General features: G+C 39.2%; 1 protein-coding gene and 1 pseudogene across 2 annotated transcripts in view; one reads left to right on the plus strand and one right to left on the minus strand.

Annotated features, from left to right (window-relative positions):
- Window positions 1-404, plus strand: LOC110305778 (large ribosomal subunit protein eL36 pseudogene; annotated as a pseudogene).
- Window positions 405-3375: 2971 nt separating this feature from the next.
- Window positions 3376-20470, minus strand: part of Suz12 (SUZ12 polycomb repressive complex 2 subunit) — a 43920-nt gene continuing 26825 nt past the window's right edge. For both annotated transcript variants that reach the window (XM_021177520.3, XM_021177519.3), the window contains 9 exons: window positions 19479-19572; window positions 15961-16066; window positions 13863-14040; window positions 11455-11546; window positions 11144-11287; window positions 10484-10641; window positions 7628-7826; window positions 6988-7067; window positions 3376-5343 (listed from right to left, as the gene is read on the minus strand). In XM_021177520.3, the coding sequence (XP_021033179.1) occupies window positions 4998-5343; window positions 6988-7067; window positions 7628-7826; window positions 10484-10641; window positions 11144-11287; window positions 11455-11546; window positions 13863-14040; window positions 15961-16066; window positions 19479-19572 (1397 nt within the window). In that variant the 3' untranslated portion in view covers window positions 3376-4997. The remainder of the gene's footprint in view (window positions 5344-6987; window positions 7068-7627; window positions 7827-10483; window positions 10642-11143; window positions 11288-11454; window positions 11547-13862; window positions 14041-15960; window positions 16067-19478; window positions 19573-20470) is intronic.

The following is a 20470-nucleotide window of genomic DNA, read 5'->3' on the forward strand; positions in this document are numbered from 1 at the left end:
TTTGGCTTCCTGTCCCGGCCACCATCGGAGAGCAGCAGCCATGGCTCTGCACTACCCCATGGCCGTGGGCCTCAACAAGGGCCACAAGGTGACGAAAAACGTCAGCAAGCCGAGACACAGCCGGCGACGCGGGCGCCTCACCAAACACACCAAGTTCGTGCGGGACATGATCCGGGAGGTGTGCGGCTTCGCGCCCTACAAGCAGCGAGCCATGGAGTTGCTCAAAGTGTCCAAGGACAAGCGCGCACTCAAGTTCATCAAGAAGAGGGTGGGCACGCACATCCACGCCAAGAGAAAGCGGGAGGAGCTGAGCAACGTGCTGGCAGCCATGAGGAAGGCGGCGGCCAAGAAGGATTGATAACCCTCCCCCAATAAAAGATGGTTCCTACAAAAAAAAAAAAAAAAAAAAAAAAAGTTGTCTTTGACCTTCATATATGCACCATGGGACATAAATGTAATATGACTATTTTACATTATACATTTTTGCTGGTTGACAAAATTCAAAAGAATGAGACAAACACCTCTCTTGGTGTACAAATTATCAGGTAAGTTAGTTAAGTATTTCCAAGACTACCTGTTTTGTTTTTTTGAGTCTCACCTTATCACATAGCCTAGACTTACCTTGAATTCACTATGCAGCCAATGATGGTTTTAATTTCTGATCCTCCTATCTCCACCTCCACCACGCTAGGTTAACAGGCTTTTACCATCAGCTTAGGTATGTTATACCTGGCACTAAATAAAGCACCATGCACAGTAGGCTAGCCAAGTACTCTACAAACTTAGTGACAACACTGAAATATTTTGTTTATTGCTTGCACTTGTAGTCTCGTCAAAGACTTTGGCAGCTACATGAACTCCATGTGCTAGGTTGTCATGGAGGGTGGTAATTAACCTACCTTTCATATTAATGAATATCAAACCTCCAGTTGCCATGGAAGCCAAGGGGGGAGGTGGATTATTAATGGTGAAACAGACTTTTGAATGTCACCAAGCTTCCTCTGCAGAGTTCATTTGTAGCAAGAGAAATTGGACTGATTTTAGCAAATATCCCAAATAGCTTTCCTTAAAGGTTGTATCAACAGTGTTCTCTGTCTATCGGAGTTTTGCTTACAGGTCTGTGCATTATGTGCATGTCAAGTGCCCAAGGAGGCCAGAAGAGGGTGTTGGGCTATAGAACTGATGGTTTTCAGTCACCAAGTAGGTGCTAGGAACTGATACCAGGTTTCTAGAAGTAAGCCATTGCTCTCAACCACTAAGCCATCTCTCCAGCTCACTACGAGAATTTATGTGCACTTCTCAGGCCATGTAGGTGTCAGACTTTGTTGGAATTAAAGAGTTGGCTGTGAGCTGCTTTACATGGATGCTAGGAACTGAATTCAAGTCCTCTGCAGGAACACCAAGTGCTCTTAACCTCTGGGGATGTCTCCTCACTCCCTTTTTACAGACCATGCTGGAGGTTTGGAGGAGGATTCATTTCAATAAAGCCATTCTTCAAGCCGGGCGTGGTGGCGCACGCCTTTAATCCCAGCACTCCGGAGGCAGAGGCAGGCGGATTTCTGAGTTCGAGGCCAGCCTGGTCTACAAAGTGAGTGCCAGGACAGCCAGGACTACACAGAGAAACCCTGTCTCGAAAAACCAAAAAAAAAAAAAAAAAAAGCCATTCTTCAGCTGAAAACATCAAAAGGGAAACATTTACAACACCCAAACAGTATTAGCACCAGTGCACTGCAGACTGCTGACTACACCATCAGGCAGCTGGAGAGGGTTGGTACCAGCTATCACTACCCCAGGAAGCGAGTCTAAAATCAAACTGGTGCCTAGAGAATCCAGCCTAACAGTTTCATACCAAATAAAATGCAACAACAAAATTTTTTGGGGGTGGGACGAGTTTGGAGACAGGGTTTCTCTTTGTAGGTAGCCCTGTCCTCAAACTCAGAAATCCACCTGCCTCTGTCTCCCAAGTGTTGGGATTAAAGGCGTGCAACAACAGTTAACTATTTCCTGTGTTTACTTGAATTGCTACTCTCTAACCTTTTGGAAGACCATGAAAAATTCCAGCACGTGGGAAGCAGAAGCAGATGGATCTTATTTGAGGCCAGCCTGGTCTCCAAAGTGAGTTCCAAGACACCCAGGGCTACACAGAGAAACCCTGTCTTGAAAAACCAAGAAAAAATATTAACATCTGGCAAGATGGCTCAGCAGGGAAAGTACTTGTCATCATTCAAACCTCATAATCTGAATTCAATCCCTTGAACTCCAGTACATCTGAAATTATACAGAGAAACCCTGTCAAAATGAAACCAACCAAGCAAGCAAACAGAAAACAAAATATATACAAGAGAGAAAATTTGGTGCTGGGGGCTGGAGAGATGGCTCAGTGGTTAAGAGCACTGACCGCTCTAACCGAGGTCCTGCGTTCAATTCCCAGCAACCACTTGTTTGCTCACAACCATCTGTAATGGGACCTGATGCCCTCCTCTGATGTGTTGGAAGCCAGCTACAGTGTACTCATTAAAATAAATAAATAAATAAATAAATAAACCTTTAAAAAAGGAAAAGGAAAGGAAAAGGAAGCCAAGTATGATGGTGTACAACTTTAATCCTGGACGTGGTGTGCAGGTGAGTGTGGACAAAGGCAGGCAAATCTCTGAGGTTAACCTGGTCTACAGAGCTAGCTCTAAGACAGCCAGGACTACACTGAGAAAACCCTATCTCAAAACATTAACAATAAAAGATGAACAAACAAAACACACATTACAACTGGAGATACTAGTTTGATTTACTGGCTTAGAGAGCAACTTGGAAGAATAATCTATTTGCTAAATGAATCTGAAGAATAGCATTTATCTAAGTGGTAGAGCCACCGCCTAGCAGCACACCACACACAGCACGTCAGAATCACTGTACAGAATCACAGTGGATCACCTGTGAGTGTTGAAGGCAGATTTTCAATTTCCTGGATTTCATATTAAGTTCTCTTATCAAACCAGTGTTCTTTTCTGGATCCTTCCTAAGCCATCTAAGCAAAGCACACAGTAATAACAATGCAGACCATGAATGAAGAAAAGCAGAAGACAGCTTTATATTATCGAACTTTATGTACAAAATCATTTGATTTCAAATAAACATTTAATGTAAAAACAAATGTTTCTTTTAAACTGAATTTTTTTACATCTATTGTACCATTCAAATGCTTTATCATCTTACATGATTTGTTCAAAATCTGTTTTCAAGGGTACATATAGAAAAGCTTTTTTTTATAAATAGAACCAAAGGGCATTTTTAGCTTTTATTATAAGATGGCATAAAAAGTTTACTCAACAGAAGTAATTTCATTACTATTCAGGGGAGGGAAATCACCAATTTTTTGTGCAAACAATGCTAGCCTTCTTTTAAGCATTAAGAGCATAACTGCTTTAAGAAATGACATAAGCAATAATTCTACACCTACATCTTCCCTAAAATAATCTATTTTTTTTAATTTTTTTACATATGTGCACAGCTTTAGCAAATTAAAGCACAAGAGAAATGCTCAGAACCCACTACCCAGAGGCAAAATCAGAGTTCAGTGAACTCGTGAGAAGATTTTACCAGCCAGGGAGCCTACAACGAAAACTGCAGCTTCCCTCTTATTTTGTTTTTAACACAAAACCCAGTAACTAAGAACTTAATACTGGATGACAAGTCACATCCACACTATTTAAATAGCCTCACAGTTAAACACATCATAAAGACCAGCCAAATCAGTATTTACACTTATAAACCTCTGAAGACACCATGAGAAAGCTTATGTCCCTTAACTAAACAAAACAGGGAACTGCATCTGATGGTGGTGGAATGAAATTAAAACATTAAAAATACCAGTATTTACAGCAGCATTGATCCTTTATAAATAAAGAATATGAAACTGCAATATCTTTAAAGGATAATAAAAAATTGAGGTGATGTTATTCAACCACAGTGCTTGGAGCTGGAATAAAAACCTATCCATGCTTATTTATTAATATGCCAGTAGTGAAACCACTTTCCGTTGGAGAAAACCCAACCACGAATATGTGCATAAAACACAGAACACAGGGAAAATTGCTCACAACAATTCAAGTCAGCTTATCTGTATGGATATTCTAATCAAGAAGGACATCACAAAGGAAGCAAAGTGTGACATCTTCTGGTTTATACTCAGAGACACACTCCCCACAAAGTGGCGTCTTTTAAAATCTCCAACTGTTTCTCTTGCTTTACCATCCTAGTGCAAAAGATGTGCACAGAACAATTTTCCATGGGATTACCTAATTAAAAAGGAAAAACTAAAAACATGTTCAAGTAAAAAACTAAATTAGGAAAACAAGCACTAAAACCAGTCACTTGAAAAGAACAGTGAGCTCCATCAGTGCGCACGGCACTGCATGGCTGAGTGGAGGGCAGTCACACTGCCAACAGGAGACCAACTGGCGCTGTTTTGAACTTGTAACAGAACTGATGCAGAACTTGCTTTGTAACTTCTCATCCCAGATGCATGATTTCTGAATCAAGGGTCAACGTTTGGGGGAAAGTGGCAATGTAAGTAACAATTTCACAAAAATTCTCCATCTCTAAGACAGCATAACATCCCAACATTCCTTTCCCAGAAAATGTCTCATAATTACAAAGCAGAAAAAGTCACAAATGAAATAAGCATTAAAATTTAGGTGTGAAATTTCTAGATTAACCCAATATATTTAATAAGATGAGTGTTATAGCTAAGAAAAAATTAACTATTTGAAAAACTGCTTTTTAGGCTAAAACCAAATCGAGGACATCACTAAAGCTGATAAGCACGTGAGGAGAAGCAGCCAAGCAGACCCACAGAACCTCCGTGCTGAAATCAATGACATCATCGAACACTGCCTGTTCCCAAATCATGATTAAAAACCAAACAACCTAAAACCAAAACTCTTCCTAGAATTCCCTAGAAGCAACTTCAGTGTCTGTTCAAAACACTCGGCGGCAAGTTCTCAGAGTTTTTGTTTCTTGCTCTGTTTTGGAACCCCTGAGACACCGTCAGTTTCCGAAGCTTTCTCTTTTGAGTTAGTTTCACTGAATCCATTTGCTGTCCCATTTTGTTCCTCAGCTATTTCTTCATTTGCAGGGGCTGCAGATTCTCCTTTTTCTAGTTTTTGCTGCATTTCTCGGAGCTTGGTAACAGCTTTATCTATTGACATTATGCTAATAAGATTAAAGTCATGCATGCTGACTAGATGAAGCATGAAGTTTCGACATAAATTCTTCTTAATTATTTTCTGTCCATAATTTTCTACAAACAGCATACAGGCATGATTCATTTGATTGTCAGCAATAAATCTAGTCAAGAAAAACAAAGCATTAATGATACAAATTCTTTGGGAAAACGAGAGATAAGCAATGTGTCACATGACAAACAAGTCCACGCAAATTACTTAATACACAGTAACTACTAGTAAGACCTGATAGGAGCCTCAATAAATAAACCTTAATAGCGGTCATACTTACAAACTTACACCAGGACATTGACTAAAATCATGAATTCTGGGATGTGAGGGATACTACTCTATACATGTAGGTAAGCAATCTACTTAAACGTTGATTACATTTAAATGGGCATATCAGGGGGTAGGAGGCAAACATTTAATCCAATCCCTATGAATGTATATGAATTTAGTATATATGTAAATGAACTTTTTGCCTGCACATGCATTAGCATACCACGTGTGCCTGGAATGATAGACAGGAATGAACTACTGGCTCTTAACCACTGAATCATTTGTTCACTCTTCCCTCATTTATTTTTTTGTAAAATTTATTTTTAGTATTGTGTATGTACATGTGCACCCCAGGACATCTTGTGGAGTTACTTAACTCCCTTAAGTTTCTGTAGGTTTCATGGCTTCATCTTAGGCAATCAGGACTGTGGGGCTAACACTCAGCACGTGACTTTCATAACCTTTAAGCACATATCTTTGTATTCACTGGCAATATAAAGGAGAAAGAAATCAAGAAATCAAGGATGGAGCCACATCCCCATAGTTGTAGCTATTTAGAATGCTGAGTAAAGAGGATGTGGTGAGGGGGAAGAGATGACTAAGTAGTTAAGAGCATTTGTTGCTCCTATGGAGGACCTAAGTTTGGTTCCCAGCAAATGTGGGGTTGGATTACAAGCTCAGGTAATTCCAGCTCCAAAACACACACACACACACACACACACATTAAAAAACACACCAAACACAATATATATAAATACTTTAGACAATCTCAAGGCCCATTAAAACCATGGAGTTCTTTCTTTAACAATCATTAATTAATTCATACTTTTGGATGAGGGTAATATTTAGAATATTCATCTAAATTAAGTTTAAATAAGATTCTAACAGGCAATTCTTTGAGGGTGTGTGGTATGTATCTTTTATCCCAGTACTTGGGAAGCTCAGACCGGCAAATCTTTGTGATTTTGAGAGTTGCCTGGTTTACAAAGTGAGACCCAGGACAGCCAGAGCAATGTTGAAAGACCCCATCCTCAAAAAAACAAAAACTATTTGTATTTTCAAGGGGAAAGAAGAAGGCTCAGTGCATGTGTAACTGATAAGTGCGAGAGATAACTGATTCACAAAGATCTCCACATGAACAATACAGCATGTGTATGTCAACACATACTAAAAATAATGGATGATAATGATAATAGTGAGCCACAAGTGGTCGTGCACACTTACAATTTTAGCATTGAGGCAAAAGGGAGGTGGGTACCAGACAGATGTCTCAGTGATTAAGAGCAATTTTTTTGTAGATACCATGGGTAGCACCCACGAGGCAACTTACCAGTGTCCTTTGGAGTCACTAGGCACACAGAAAGCACACATACACACATGCAAGCACAACACTCACACACATAAAATAACTAACAAAAACAAAGGCAAACTGCACAGACTCAGACTGCAGCAGCAGGAGAAGGAAGGAAGGGAACAGACACTCTACCCATGCTTCATGACATGGAGGTTCCACAGCTTCATCACTTCTTTCTCTCCTTCATTCACATCAGAGAATTCTTCAATTTGCTGAAAGAGAAAAAAAAAAATCAATTACATTTATAACATTATTAGTATAAATAAGAAAAGTAAGACGTTTCTTTGGAACAGAAAAATAGCAAAGATGTAGCTTTCCTTTTTCTTTTTAGACAGGGTCTCTCTACACAGTACAGGCTGTTCTACAACTCACTTTGTAGACCAGGTTGTCTTCAAATTCAGAAACTCACCTGCCTCAGCCTCCAGAGTACTGGGATCAAAGGCATGTGCTACCACATCTGGCAGCATTTAATAAAACCAACTATCACATAAGGAAAATTCTGAGTTATAAAACAGCAATAAAAAATAAAAGTATTCATTAGAAACTCACAAAGAGTAAACTTTTCCTTACTTAAATAACTTTGTAAATGACAGTTATAAAACTTGTATGGGCACTGCTGGAGAGGAGGAAAAGAAAAGGTAATTACAGGCAGAGGCAGGCGGATTTCTGAGTTCGAGGCCAGCCTGGGCTACAGAGTGAGTTCCAGGACAGCCACGACTACACAGAGAAACCCTGTCTCAAAAAACCAAAAAAAAAAAGAAAAGGTAATTACAGTAATGGTTTTTTCTCTCAGCCATTCTGGATCTTTCTCATCTTCACTATCTACTTCCATTTCTTGTGGCCGAAGAGGTAAGCAGGTATCACTGTGAAAATAGAGACGATTGTGGCCACTGCTGTATGTTCTCTGCTGCTCCACTTCTCCATCTTCAGATTCAAGAAACTCCGACATGCTTGCTTTTGTTCTTTTTGGCCTAACAAAATCAAGAGATCAAACAGGACAATGTGTACACCCATGGCACTGACCATGAGACAGTATCCGTAATGTTAGTATTTTGTAAAACAAAAAAACATAATAGTAAGCTGGGTGTGGTGCCGCACGCCTTTAATCCCAGCACTCAGGAGGCAGAGGCAGGCGGATTTCTGAATTCGAGGCTTCCCAGATCTACAGAGTGAGTTCCAGGACAGCCAGGGCTACAGAGAAACCCTGTCTCGAAAAACCAAAACCAAAATAGTAGTTGAAGCAGCACCCTTTTATATTGTCCCCCCCCCCACAATATACAAGGCAAAATGGACACAACATATAACCACCCTCTCTGACCCCTCAAGAACCAGAGATCAAAGGCTGAGCTATATATAGCCCCAGTTCTAATTATTAAAATTTCAAAGACAACAATGGCTTTCTGGGCATGAAAAATAAATCAAAAAGAAAAATTTAAAGACGTATAAAAGAGCCCGGCAGGAGTTATCTGCAGAGGAAGGCAGATCTCTAGGTTCAAGGCCAACCTGGTCTACACAGTTAAGTTCTAGAACCACATAGATCAACTCTGTCTTAAAAAGCAAATAACCAAACAAAAATGTATATAAGGAAAATTAATAAATTGTTAGGTAGGACACATTAAAAAATATTCAAAGGGGCAGAGTGGGGTTGGGTAGGCCTTCAATCCCAGCATTCTAGAGGGAAAGGCAAGCAAGCAGATCTCTCTGAGTTCAGGGTCAGTCTGGGCTGAAGTGGAAACTTCTAGTTTCTTTGGAAAGTTAGTTCTGTCAAATGATTTTTTGCTGGGGGCACACAGGTAACAATGTTTTTGGTATAGCAAACTTGTGAACGAATGCTTGATTCGAGTATAAATATGACCCAATAGGAAGTAGGAGATGAGCAGTGAGGTTTGGTTGGTTTTGTCCACCTTGATATACTTCGCTAAAACCATTAATGTATAGGTTTGCCGTACTAGGAACGTTAAGCTCAACCTGTGGTAATGCTGACAGTGAGAGAAGTTCGTCCGAGATCTGCTCAAAGGGTTCCTGCATGACCTTGTTGCTTCTGTGGCCTTGCCTTAGGAAGATGGAGGTGAGCCTGGTGTTTGCTCTAGGATTGAACTACAGCTTCCTGCTGTCTGCTTGCTGAATGGACTATTCTGCAGCTGCTGAATCATATTTGGTGTTTGCTACAATAGTGAACTGCTGCCCAAGAAGATCAAGCTGGCGTCAAACAACTATTATAGCTGAACAGGTCCACTATCCCCGCACGCACCCTAATCCTAATAACTTTCCTGTCCACTGCCTCTGCTGGGGAGTGGGCTAGATACGGGAGAGGTGGAATCCTTATTAACAGTAGGTTCATACCTACACTGGTCTACATCCTGAGTCCCAGAACAGACAGGGCTATACAGAAAAACACTGTCACCCCCAAAAAACAACCAAATAAACCAAAAGCAAAAAAACAACAAACACAAAATGAAAAAAGGAAACATTTGAGGGAGCTGAAGAAATAGTTCAGTGGTGAAGTGGGCTTGCCACATGGGGCAGATCACAACAGTTGATATTTCCAGCTGCAGGTGATCTGACTCCCTTCTTTTGGCTTCTTGGGCATCTACATGTACACAGCATATACTCTCACATAAATGTAGTATAATCATGATCAAATTGTCACAAAGACATATATATTGTTTTGGTTGTGAGCCTGACCTTTAAAGGCTGAGCCATCTTTTCAGCCCAGTATTTATTATAATATAAATATACTAACACAAAAGTTGAAAAATAGAATATGGCTAGAGATACACATTGAACTAAAAATTCTGATTTTTAGGTTTTATGAAAATGAAGCTTTCATTTCATCAGACAAAACTGCCACTGTAAATTCAACACTATTGCACAGTTACAAAGCTCAGTTAAAAGAGAAGCAATTGGCTATCTATTTTTTTCTTTTTCTTTTTCTTTTTTTTTTTTCAGTCAGGGTTTCTCTGTGTAGCCCTGGCTGTCCTGGAATTTACTCTGTAGACCAGGCTGGCCTTGAACTCAGAAATCCACCTGCTTCTGTCTCCTAAGTGCTGGGATTAAAGGCATACACCACCACGGCCGGGCAGGATAGCATCTCTTAAGACATTAGACAACAGGGATAGAATCATTTATATTTCACATACTATCCAAATAGTGTGAATATTATATCTTTTTTGTAGGTTATTGTGTATGTATGAACACAGACCTAGGTCCTCTACCTGAACAATTAATTTTAACCATCCAATCTTGAAAGCCCCAAGGTAGGAAATTCCACAAATCTGTTATCCAGGCACACACACCTTTAATCCCAGCGCTAGGGAAGCAGAAATAGGTGAATCTCTTTTGAATCCCAGGCCAGCCTAGTCTACAAAGAGAAATCCTGTCTTGAAAAAAAATCAAAGAGTATACTATTTCACAAACCAATTCTGAAATGAAGATTGTACCAAAATACTTTTTTCCTCGATTTAGGCTGACTGCCTAAATTCAATCCATGGGACCCACATGGTAGAAGGAGAGAACCAAGTTGAACAAATTTACATCTTTCTCTGTTTATACACACCCATGCACCCATACACCCACACATACTCTTATCTATAAAAAGTAAAACACAGAGCATAAGCTTTCTGCCTACCTGCAAACAAGAATATGTGTGATAGGTGTTCTCTTTACTGGTCCATTTCGACTAAAAGCAAATCCAGGTTGGCGATGTATATCCTGAGGATTTCCTGCATAGGAGCCATCATAACACTCATTGATTGAAACATCTATCCTAGCACCTTTTGGATGATACTATAAAGAAAACAAAACCAAAATAGGGTCTTTAGAAAAAGAAGATATTAATAATCCTATATGAAACATCTATTTTTTTTTCCTCTTCTCCCCCCCACCTTCTCTCTCTCTTTTTTTTTTTTTGGTTTTTCAAGACAGGGTTTCTCTGTGTAGCCCTGGGTGTCCTGGAACTCACTTTGTAGACCAGGCTGGCCTCGAACTCAGAAATCCTCCTGCCTCTGCTTCCAGAGTGTGGGGTTTAAAGGTGTGCGCCACCACAGCGGGCCAGAAACTTTGTATAAACTATTTTTCTTACTCAAGAAGAAAAATTTTCCTCAAGTATATTTAGTGAATCTATGATATATGCAAATATTATTATACAAAATAAAAAAATGAACTGACTCAGCCATTGTAACCTGGCAGAACTTCTTCCTGTTTACATGCAAAGTGTATAAACAACCCTTTATATTAGGTTGTTGTGTGTGACTTGTACTACTGGGAAACAAAAGGAAAACCTACTTACTACGTAATTGAAGATAAACCTGCTGTGGCAGAGCTTTAGATGTTTGAGTAAGCTATACAGTTTACGGCAGTTCAGAGTGCACCACGGGCAGTGCAGGTCGTCTCTGGCTTCTGTCTGTTGTCTTGTATTATTGTTATAAAGGAACTAAAAAACAAAAAGTTGTCAAGCTCACAACTTGTACATTTCTAAGCATTGTTTCCTTAGCACCTGTAGAACAGTATACCATTGAAAAAATATTCAGATACGAAATACAATTCTAATGATACATTTTTTAGACCAATTACTTTATTAGACCAATCAGTTGCATTTACCTGATAAAATATTCTTAACTTCTGGCGACTTTCATTTGAATTATCCTTTTCTTTTCTTGTTTGCAGCTCTGTAGTCAGTGTCTCCTTAACAGCTGAAAATACACACCTGCTTAATTCATGAAAGACTTCTTTCTATAAAGTATCTTGATAAAATTAAAGATTTATAATTGTGGTATATTTGTCACTTCAAGTGATAATGAAAGGTCTATACTAAGGACTCATGCCACTGTACCATAGAGATTCTCTCTGTATAGTCCTAGCTGTCCTGAAACTTGCTCTGTAGACCACGCTGGCCTTAAACTCATATATCCCCTGACTCTTACTCGGATTAAAAATATACGCCACACAATCCTGGGAGGACATCTTTTTTTTTTCCTTAAAAAAAATAAATAAATAAAAATCACAAGCTGGAGAGATGACTCAGCAGTTAAGTGCACTGACTGCTCTTCCAGAGGTCCTGAGTTCAATTCCCAGAAACCACATGGTGCCTCACAATCATCTGTAATGGGATCTGATGCCCTCTTCTCATGTGTGTTTTAACACAGCGACTCTCATATATAAATTAAAAACAGGGCTGGTGAGATGGCTCAGTGGGTAAGAGCACCCGACTGCTCTTCCGAAGGTCCAGAGTTCAAATCCCAGCAACCACATGGTGGCTCACAACCATCCGTAACAAGATCTGGCGTCCTCTTCCGGAGTGTCTGAAGACAGCTACAGTGTACTTACATATAATAAATAAATAAATAAATCTAAAAAAAAATAAAAACAAATAATAAGTGTATAAGTACACTGTAGCTGTGTTCAGTCAGACACACCAGAAGAGGGCATCAGATCTCAGAACCTCCAGAAGAACAGTCAGTGCTCTTAACTGCAGAGCCATCTCTCTAGACCAACACCACAAACTTTAAGGTCACAGGTATTATTGTTTTGTTTTGGGTAGTGCTGTGGTTAAACCAAGTCCCTCCCAAATGTCACCTACTTTGTCACTATGGTTTGAACCTGAACCTGACTGGTTTTGACTGGTTATTAGAAAGTGAAAACTGATTGTTTTAAAATCACCCCACCCACCAAAATAGTATCTTTCAAGATTTTAGTATATTTCATCAGACTTAATGTCAAATATTTAAGTAATATTATTTAGTATGGGACAAAACTAATGATCACACATACAACCTCCTGTCATAAAGCTTTGTTTCCTAGTTTCCCTGTAATTCTTTTACCCATTTCATTAGCAAGAATATGTTGAGAAATGCCCAAAGCATGAATTACTTAGGAAATGTTTCCCATGACATGGGTCATTTCTTTTTTACCTTTTAAATTTTATTATCTTTGTGTACAAGTTTTAACACTTGTAATATGAAGTGTGATGAAGTGGAAATTACTTACAAAAGCTGAACTACAGTTATGTGGAAAAAACTGACACATAACAGAATTTCAGACTCCTACCCCCTCCCCCAACTCCCATCCAAGATCCCTAGGAACCAGGGTCCATGTGTGGAGGCCACAGGACAACTTTCAGGAGTCAGTTCTATCTTTCTACCTCGTGGGATTTGGGAATCAATTCAGGTCGTCACGGTCAGCTCTATGAAGCCTTGAACCTGCCTCTTCCTGCTGAGATTAAAGGGATCTACTGTTGGCCACACACACCTCATCTTTTGATGCATGTTAACAGTTGCAGATGACCATAAAACAAAGAGAAATCTTCCCTCTTCTGAGATATAAAATACTTCAATGCTCTAAAGTCAAGAGCAGTGTTCTTATGATAGGGATATTTAGGACTTCATACAGCAGAGCTCTTACTTTATCTGTACCTGTAATTTAGGTGCATAATAGGGGGTTTGAAGCCAGGGCCTTGATCATGCTAGGTAAATATTCTATGCAACTCAATGATTTACATTTTAAAAATGTATTGAACACCAATCACTTTCTTATCTGTGGCAAATTCTTGGGAAAATGTGTTCTAAACTGACCCAAGATAATTACAGACACACCTTAAGGTAGTAAACACTACATAACATACTGCAGAAATGTTCAAGACAAACTTAAATTCCAGGAAACATGGTCATAAAGTCTTTACAGAACTTTACATTTAATATAGGCAAATTCTTTTTTGTTTTGGTTTTTTTGAGGCAGGATTTCTATGTGTAGTCCTGGCTGTCCTGGAACTCACCTTGTAGACCTGGCTGGCCTTAAACGCAGAAATCCTCCCAAGTGCAGGGATTAAAGGTATATGCCACCACTGCCTGGCTTAATATAGGCAAATTCTTAACTGACCACAGGTAATAATAAGAATACTCAATTAAGACAAAGAGTATTTCCTGAATAATTAAAAACAACCAAACCACAACTGAGTTACTCTAAGTCTAAAACATTAAAAACATTATTTAGATAGCAACAATATTTTTTACCAATAGTTTGTGCAGGTTTAACAGAACCAGGCTTATTTTCCTGATGAAGGCTCTCTGAATTTCTAGTGGCAAGAGGCTTGGCAACAGGAGCGGTAGACTTATCGTTGGTTTCTCCCGTCCATCGAAGAGTAAATTGCAATGTAGGTCCCTGAGAAAATGTCTCAAATGGAGGCAGCCTCTAAACAATGCATAAAAGAGGAAAGAGTTACGATGACATCAAGATACTACAGACGTCACGTGAAGATACTCATTATTGGGGCTGCAGAGATGGCTCAGTGGTTAAGTGAACTGACTGTTCATCCAGAGATCATGGGTTCAAGTCCCAGAAACTATCCTTAGTGAGATCTGATCCCCTCTTCTGGAGTGTAATTACATATAATAAATAAATCCTTAAAAAAACTCATAGCTGGGCTTGGTGGAGCACGCCTTTAATCCCAGCACTCGAGAGGCAGAGGCAGGCAGATTTCTGAGTTCCAGGCCAGCCTGGTCTACAAAATCAGTTCCAGGACAGCCAGGGCTATCCAGAGAAAACCTGTCTTCAAAAACAACAACAACAACAAAAAAGTAAGGCTGGTGAGATGGCCAGCGGGTAAGAGCACTGACTGTTCTTCTAAAGGTCCTGATTTCAAATCGCAGCAAACACATGGTGGCTCACAACCATCTAAAATGAGATCTGACTCCCTCTTCTGGTGTGTCAAGGCAGCTACCCCATACACATGTATAATAATAAGTAAATTTTTGGGCCAGAGAAAGCTGGGAGTGACAGAGCAGGGCTGACTGAAGCGAGCAGAGGTCCTAAAAAAATTTCAATTCCCAACAACCATCTGAAGAGCTATAAGGTACATAAATAAATCTTAAAAGAAAAAAAAGAATTAAATATAAATAAAAATTATGTATATAGACATGTGCACAGCTAAGATATGTGGTTCAGTGCAGACCCAAAGAAGACAGAACAAGGCATGAGATAACCTGGAGTTGAGTTTTGAACTCAATATTGCTGCTGTCCTGGCACTCACTTTGTAGACCAGGCTGGCCTTGAACTCAGAAATCCACCTGCCTCTGCCTCCCAAGTGCTGGGATTAAAGGCATGCGCCAGCACCACCAGGCCGCAAAACATTTCTAAATGTGGTATTAAAACATATTTCTGGGGCTGGTGAGATGGCTCAGTGGGTAAGAGCACCCGACGCCTCTTCCAGAGTTCAAATCCCAGCAACCACATGGTGACTCACAACCATCTGAAATGAGATCTGACGCCCTCTTCTGGTCTGTCTGAAGACAGCTACAGTGTACTTACATATAATAATAAATAAATAAATCTTAAAAAAAAAAACCATATTTCTGAATAAGATTTCAATCTCATATTTTATCTTTTCAATTCTAGCCCTCATTTTGAGAAAAATAGGACAAATGAGTTAACCTGACAAAAGTCACAAAGCTAACTCCCAGTAGAGATGTGACTCAGACAACCGCCCAGGTTCCTAAGCACCATGTCCTCTATTACATTTTCTGGTCTAAATTACAAATTTAGACCAACTTGCTTGCATTTTTCTAACTATTAACACCAAGGGAGTCTAAGCACAAGCAATATGGTTCGGTGGGAAAAGGCACTCCACACCAAACCTAAGCATAGCATATTGTGCAGATTTAGTGTTCAATATGGTGGTTCATGCCTTTAATGCTGGCATTTGGAAGGCAGAAGAATCTTTGTGCCTTAGAAGCCATCATGGTTTACAGAATTCCAAGAAAGACAGATCTATATAGTAACATATTATCTCAAATAAGTAACTTAATTTTTTAAAAAGACTTATTTATTTACTACACTGTAGCTGTCTTCAGACACTCCAGAAGAGGGCGCCATTCTCCTTACGGATGGTTGTGAGCCACCATGTCGTTGCTGGCATTTGAACTCAGGACCTTCAGGAGAGCAGTCACTGCTTTTAACCTCCAGCGCGTAAATTAATTTTTTTAATGTGAAAAAAAAAAACAAACACAAAAACAACAGGACTTCTTATTTCAAATACAATTCCTCTTTGAGAAAGAAAACAATCAAAATAGGAATTGACAACCACAGTAGGTGCAATCTCTAAGTCATCCATACCTTCCCATCAAGAATAGTCTCCCATGTTGCTCTTTTCTTACTTATTGGACATTCTTCCATTTCCTGCATGGCCACTTCATATTCCCCATCTAAAAGCTGTAAACGCCTGGCAGAAAAACATACACTTTATAAAGTAACATGTGAATTACAAAGTCTACACTCTAAAAAGCATTAAGTTGGTATAATAGTTTACATTCCTAGCAGGATTTTAAATTATCTACAATCCAGATCTGACAAAAGCAATAATAACAAAAAGGAAAATGTTAAGCAGGCAGTCTTTAAGCAATGCATACCCAGAAATGCATTCTTCACACAAATGTTTAACATATGCCTACATTTTTTTCCCTGAAGTTGTGGAATATTTATGTTCATAAACTTGCAGGAAATTTGGCTTTGTTTTTTGATTTCTGAAACAGGGTCTCCCTACTATGTACACTCAATAGAATCCAAATGCCTGAGTGCTGGGATTAAATGTATGCACTACCAGCTTAATTAGCATTCTGGAATTTACTAAGTCTCTGTTTATACCAAGAAAGACTATATAGAAATTTGTATTACTGTAGCTACACAGATATATGTCTGTCTGAAAACCAAGTTAATTTTGTGCATTAAGTATAAAGCAGCTGTGCAGATTTCCTGAGTTTGAAACCAGGTCAGGGGCTGGTAAGATGCCTCAGTGGTTAAGAGCACTGACTACCCTTCTGAAGATCCTGAGTTCAAATCCCAGCAACCACATGGTGCTCACAACCATCTGTAATGAGATCTGAAGCCCTCTCCCGGTGTGTCAGAAGACAGCTACGGTGTACTTACATATAATAATAAATAAATCTCAAAAAAATAAAAAAAAGAAAGAAAGACAGAAATCAGGACAACAGCAGTACTACAATTTCCCTACAGGGAATTATTACAAAGTATGCATGTCAGTGTTGAACTTCAATCGTTATTTTCATGTTTGCTCAGTAAACTAATGAGATAAACAACAAACCTGTGAACTAAAGAAAACTAAGGGAGGGGGCTGGTGAGATGGCTCAGTGGGAGCCGACTGCTCTTCCGAAGGTCCAGAGTTCTAATCCCAGCAACCACATGGTGGCTCACAACCATCCGTAATGAGATCTGGTGCCCTCTTCTGGAGTGTCTAAGGACAGCTATAGTGTACTTACATGTAATAAATAAATAAATCTTTTTTTAAAAAAAAAAGAAAACTAAGGGAAGCTGGCACATACAGGTGCTCAGTAAATAGTGAGCTAAACAATCAAAACAGTTATACAGCATACTTTTAACATGTCTTGATATGTTCATATTATATGATTTACATATTATTTCCATGCTTAAACACGGGCATTCCCTACTCTTTTAAAACCATCCCTTCCTTCTGTGTTAGAGGCCCTATAAGATGGTAATACCTAAGATGTACTGAATACTTTGTGTGACAGGCACTGGACTGAATACCTCTATTTCAACCTCTCAGACTCTTACATGGAGATGTTGCTGTTTTCCAGAAAGGGATGCTAAAAAGAAATATTTAGTATCCTGCCTTAAGAGTAATACCAATGGCCAAACCTAGCAAGAAAATCCAATCACTAAAGCCTGATTTACTATCAAACAATTGTTGAGAGTTAAGGTTTCTTTGGTCTTCTTGTTTCCACATTCTACTACTTGAATTTAGTTGTAACAAGTGTTATTAATTCAATTTTATTTTAATACTTAATTTTGGACTTTTGCCACAGGTCACTTTAGTGGGAAATACAATCGTGAACCATCAAATTTAAAGATGGCTCCTTAATGCTCGTACATGGTTACATGACGTTATATTCTACATTATGGTTGGTTTTTGGACAGCTACACCTAAACCACTCTCCGTCCTCTAAGTGTTAGGAGGCCTTTCCCCTCAGCCTTATGAACAGTGCTTTATCAACTTTTTGATTTCTCAATCTCGTAAGTGATAAAAATAACATCTCAGTGCACTTTTACTTCAGATGTGTGTTTACTGTTTAAGAACCATATATACACATAGTAGTGGTATACTTTAATCCCAGCAATCAGGAGGCAGAGTCAGGCGGATTTCTGAGTTCAAGGCCAGCCTGGTCTACAGAGTGATTTCTAGGACAGCCAGAGCTACACAGAGAAACCCTATCCCAAAAAAACAAAAGAAAATGGGGGGCTGGAGGAGATGATGGGGGACAAAACAAAATATACATATTCTTTTAACATTTATTATGTTGGACTGGAAACAGCCTCCCTAGTTTCTTTTTCTTCATCGAAACAAAAGTAGTAGTCTATTTCACATAAAGAATATACTGCCAAAATTGAAAAGTCAAAACAAATTAAGACAGGCAATAGTGGTACATGCCTTTAATCCTAGCACTCAGGAGACAGAGGCAGGCAGATCTTGGTTCGAGGCCAGCCTGGTCTACAGAGATAGTTCCAGGAGAGGCAGAGGAACACAAAGAAACAGTATCAAAAAAAAAAAAAAAAAAAAAAAAAGAAGCTAGGCGTGGTGGTGCACTCGGGAGGCAGAGGCAGGTGGATTTCTGAGTTCGAGGCCAGCCTGGGCTACAGAGCAAGTTCCAGGAAAGCCAGGGCTACACAGAGAAACCCTGTCTCAAAAAAAAAACACAAAAAACAAAAAGAATAAAATATACATATAAAAATGTACATATATACAAACATATGCATGCATAGTACAAAGAATAAGTAAGTATGTGTATGTGTGTGTATACACATCCCGTAGCTGCATAGAAGACAGTGTTTGTGAAGCTGACTATGAGCACCTCTTCACACTTCCTCACTAGACCCCACCACTGCTTTCTAGTATATTTACTGCTGTGTTTTTAGGCATCTCCTACTCATCCTATTAGGGAGGAAACCCCAGGTCATACATGTGCTACATTAGCTGTCTGTGATTGAGCTATATCCTTCCCCCCAGGTGTTTTCAACTAAACACATTGATCTAGGATCAAATCAAGTTTAAAATTTATTATCTTGAATTACATTGATGAGCACCAGCAATCAACCCACCATAAGAAGTCATAGCACCTCAGGTACCATTCTTCAATGGCCTGTAATCAAATGTTCTATGTATTTCCTATATCTTCTTTTCCTTATACTAACATGTTTCACTCCTTGATACTCTGTGCCAATTGTACTCTGTTCACGCAGGACTATAGAAAATTGAGATTCTTCGCTTTAGTTGCTATCCTACGATTTGTCTGTTCAAACACAGCCTTTACTGTAATTTTTACTGAGTTGTACAGCCTACATAAGAACACGCAGACAGGGATTTCGTGCTTCCTCTCAGTTTAGAAGTGTTGGTCAGAGTAGATATTCAGGAAATACTTATTGAACAAGCAACTGAGGCACTGATACTGCTCTGCTCTCTATGATAGAAAAAATATTCAGCATTGCATATTTGTTTTTAAATTCATTAGAAGAAATCAAACAAGGAATATCACCACTTTGCTGCAGAATAAGAGCATTTGCAGAACAGTATTGAAGCCTTATTTGCCCATCAATATTACCTGTTTTTGTCAAAAACTGTCATTTGTGCAACAAATGTCTTTTCTCCATCTTCGCGATTTCGTTTTCTTCTAGCTGGAAGTTCTTCACTGACATCTGAATTAAAAAGACAAAACAAAAAAGCAACAACCCCCCGCCAGTTACTCACTAGAAATACAAATTACAATAATTTGTTGTTTTACTCAATGTAGCCCTGGCTGTTCTGGAACTCACTCTGTATAGCAGGCTGGTCTTGAATTCAAGAGTTCCTGCTGGGTGCTGGGATTAGAGGCGTAAACCAGCACTTCCATACTTTACAATAGTGTTTGAATACAGAGGCTCCCTTGCTTCACAAACTTTATAGAGTTTTAACATTTGTTATGTCCATTGTCTACAACATGATCTCACAATCTATCCCAGGCTGGTCTAGAAATGGCTATACACTGGCAGGCCTTCATCTCTATGGCTTGATGGTACTGGGAGCTGGTACTACAGGCCTTACAACTCAGCTGGGTCTACCTTACTAAAATGATTGACTATCAAAATTTACCTTTTTATTTTATATTGCAGGAGTGTTTTTTTTTTTTTTTTATTGTTGTCTTTTTTATTTCTTTTAAGACAGGGTTTCTCTGTGTAGCCCTGGCTGTCCTGGAACTCACTATGTAGACCAGGCTGTCCTCAAACTCAGAAATCCGCCTGCCTCTGCCTCTTGAGTGCTACGATTAAAGGCGTGTGCCACCACGCCCAGCTGTATGAGTGTGTTTGTCAGCATTTACATTTATGTACCACATGCATACAGTGCCCTAAGAGCTTGTATCAGATCCTTAGAACTGGAGTTACAGACAACAATCAACCCACATGGTTGACTCAAACCAAACCTGGGTCCTCTGTATGACTAACAAGTCTCTAAACCAGAGCCATCTCCTTCTAAGTTTCAAACAGTATCTCTATTACTGCTGGTCATTTCAATGCAATTTTAAAATTCCTATCTCTCCTAAACTGAGTGTTAAAATCT

Source organism: Mus caroli, unplaced genomic scaffold (assembly GCF_978045245.1).
Source record: "Mus caroli unplaced genomic scaffold, Mus_caroli_1 scaffold_13, whole genome shotgun sequence".
Classification (NCBI taxonomy): Eukaryota; Metazoa; Chordata; class Mammalia; order Rodentia; family Muridae; genus Mus; species Mus caroli.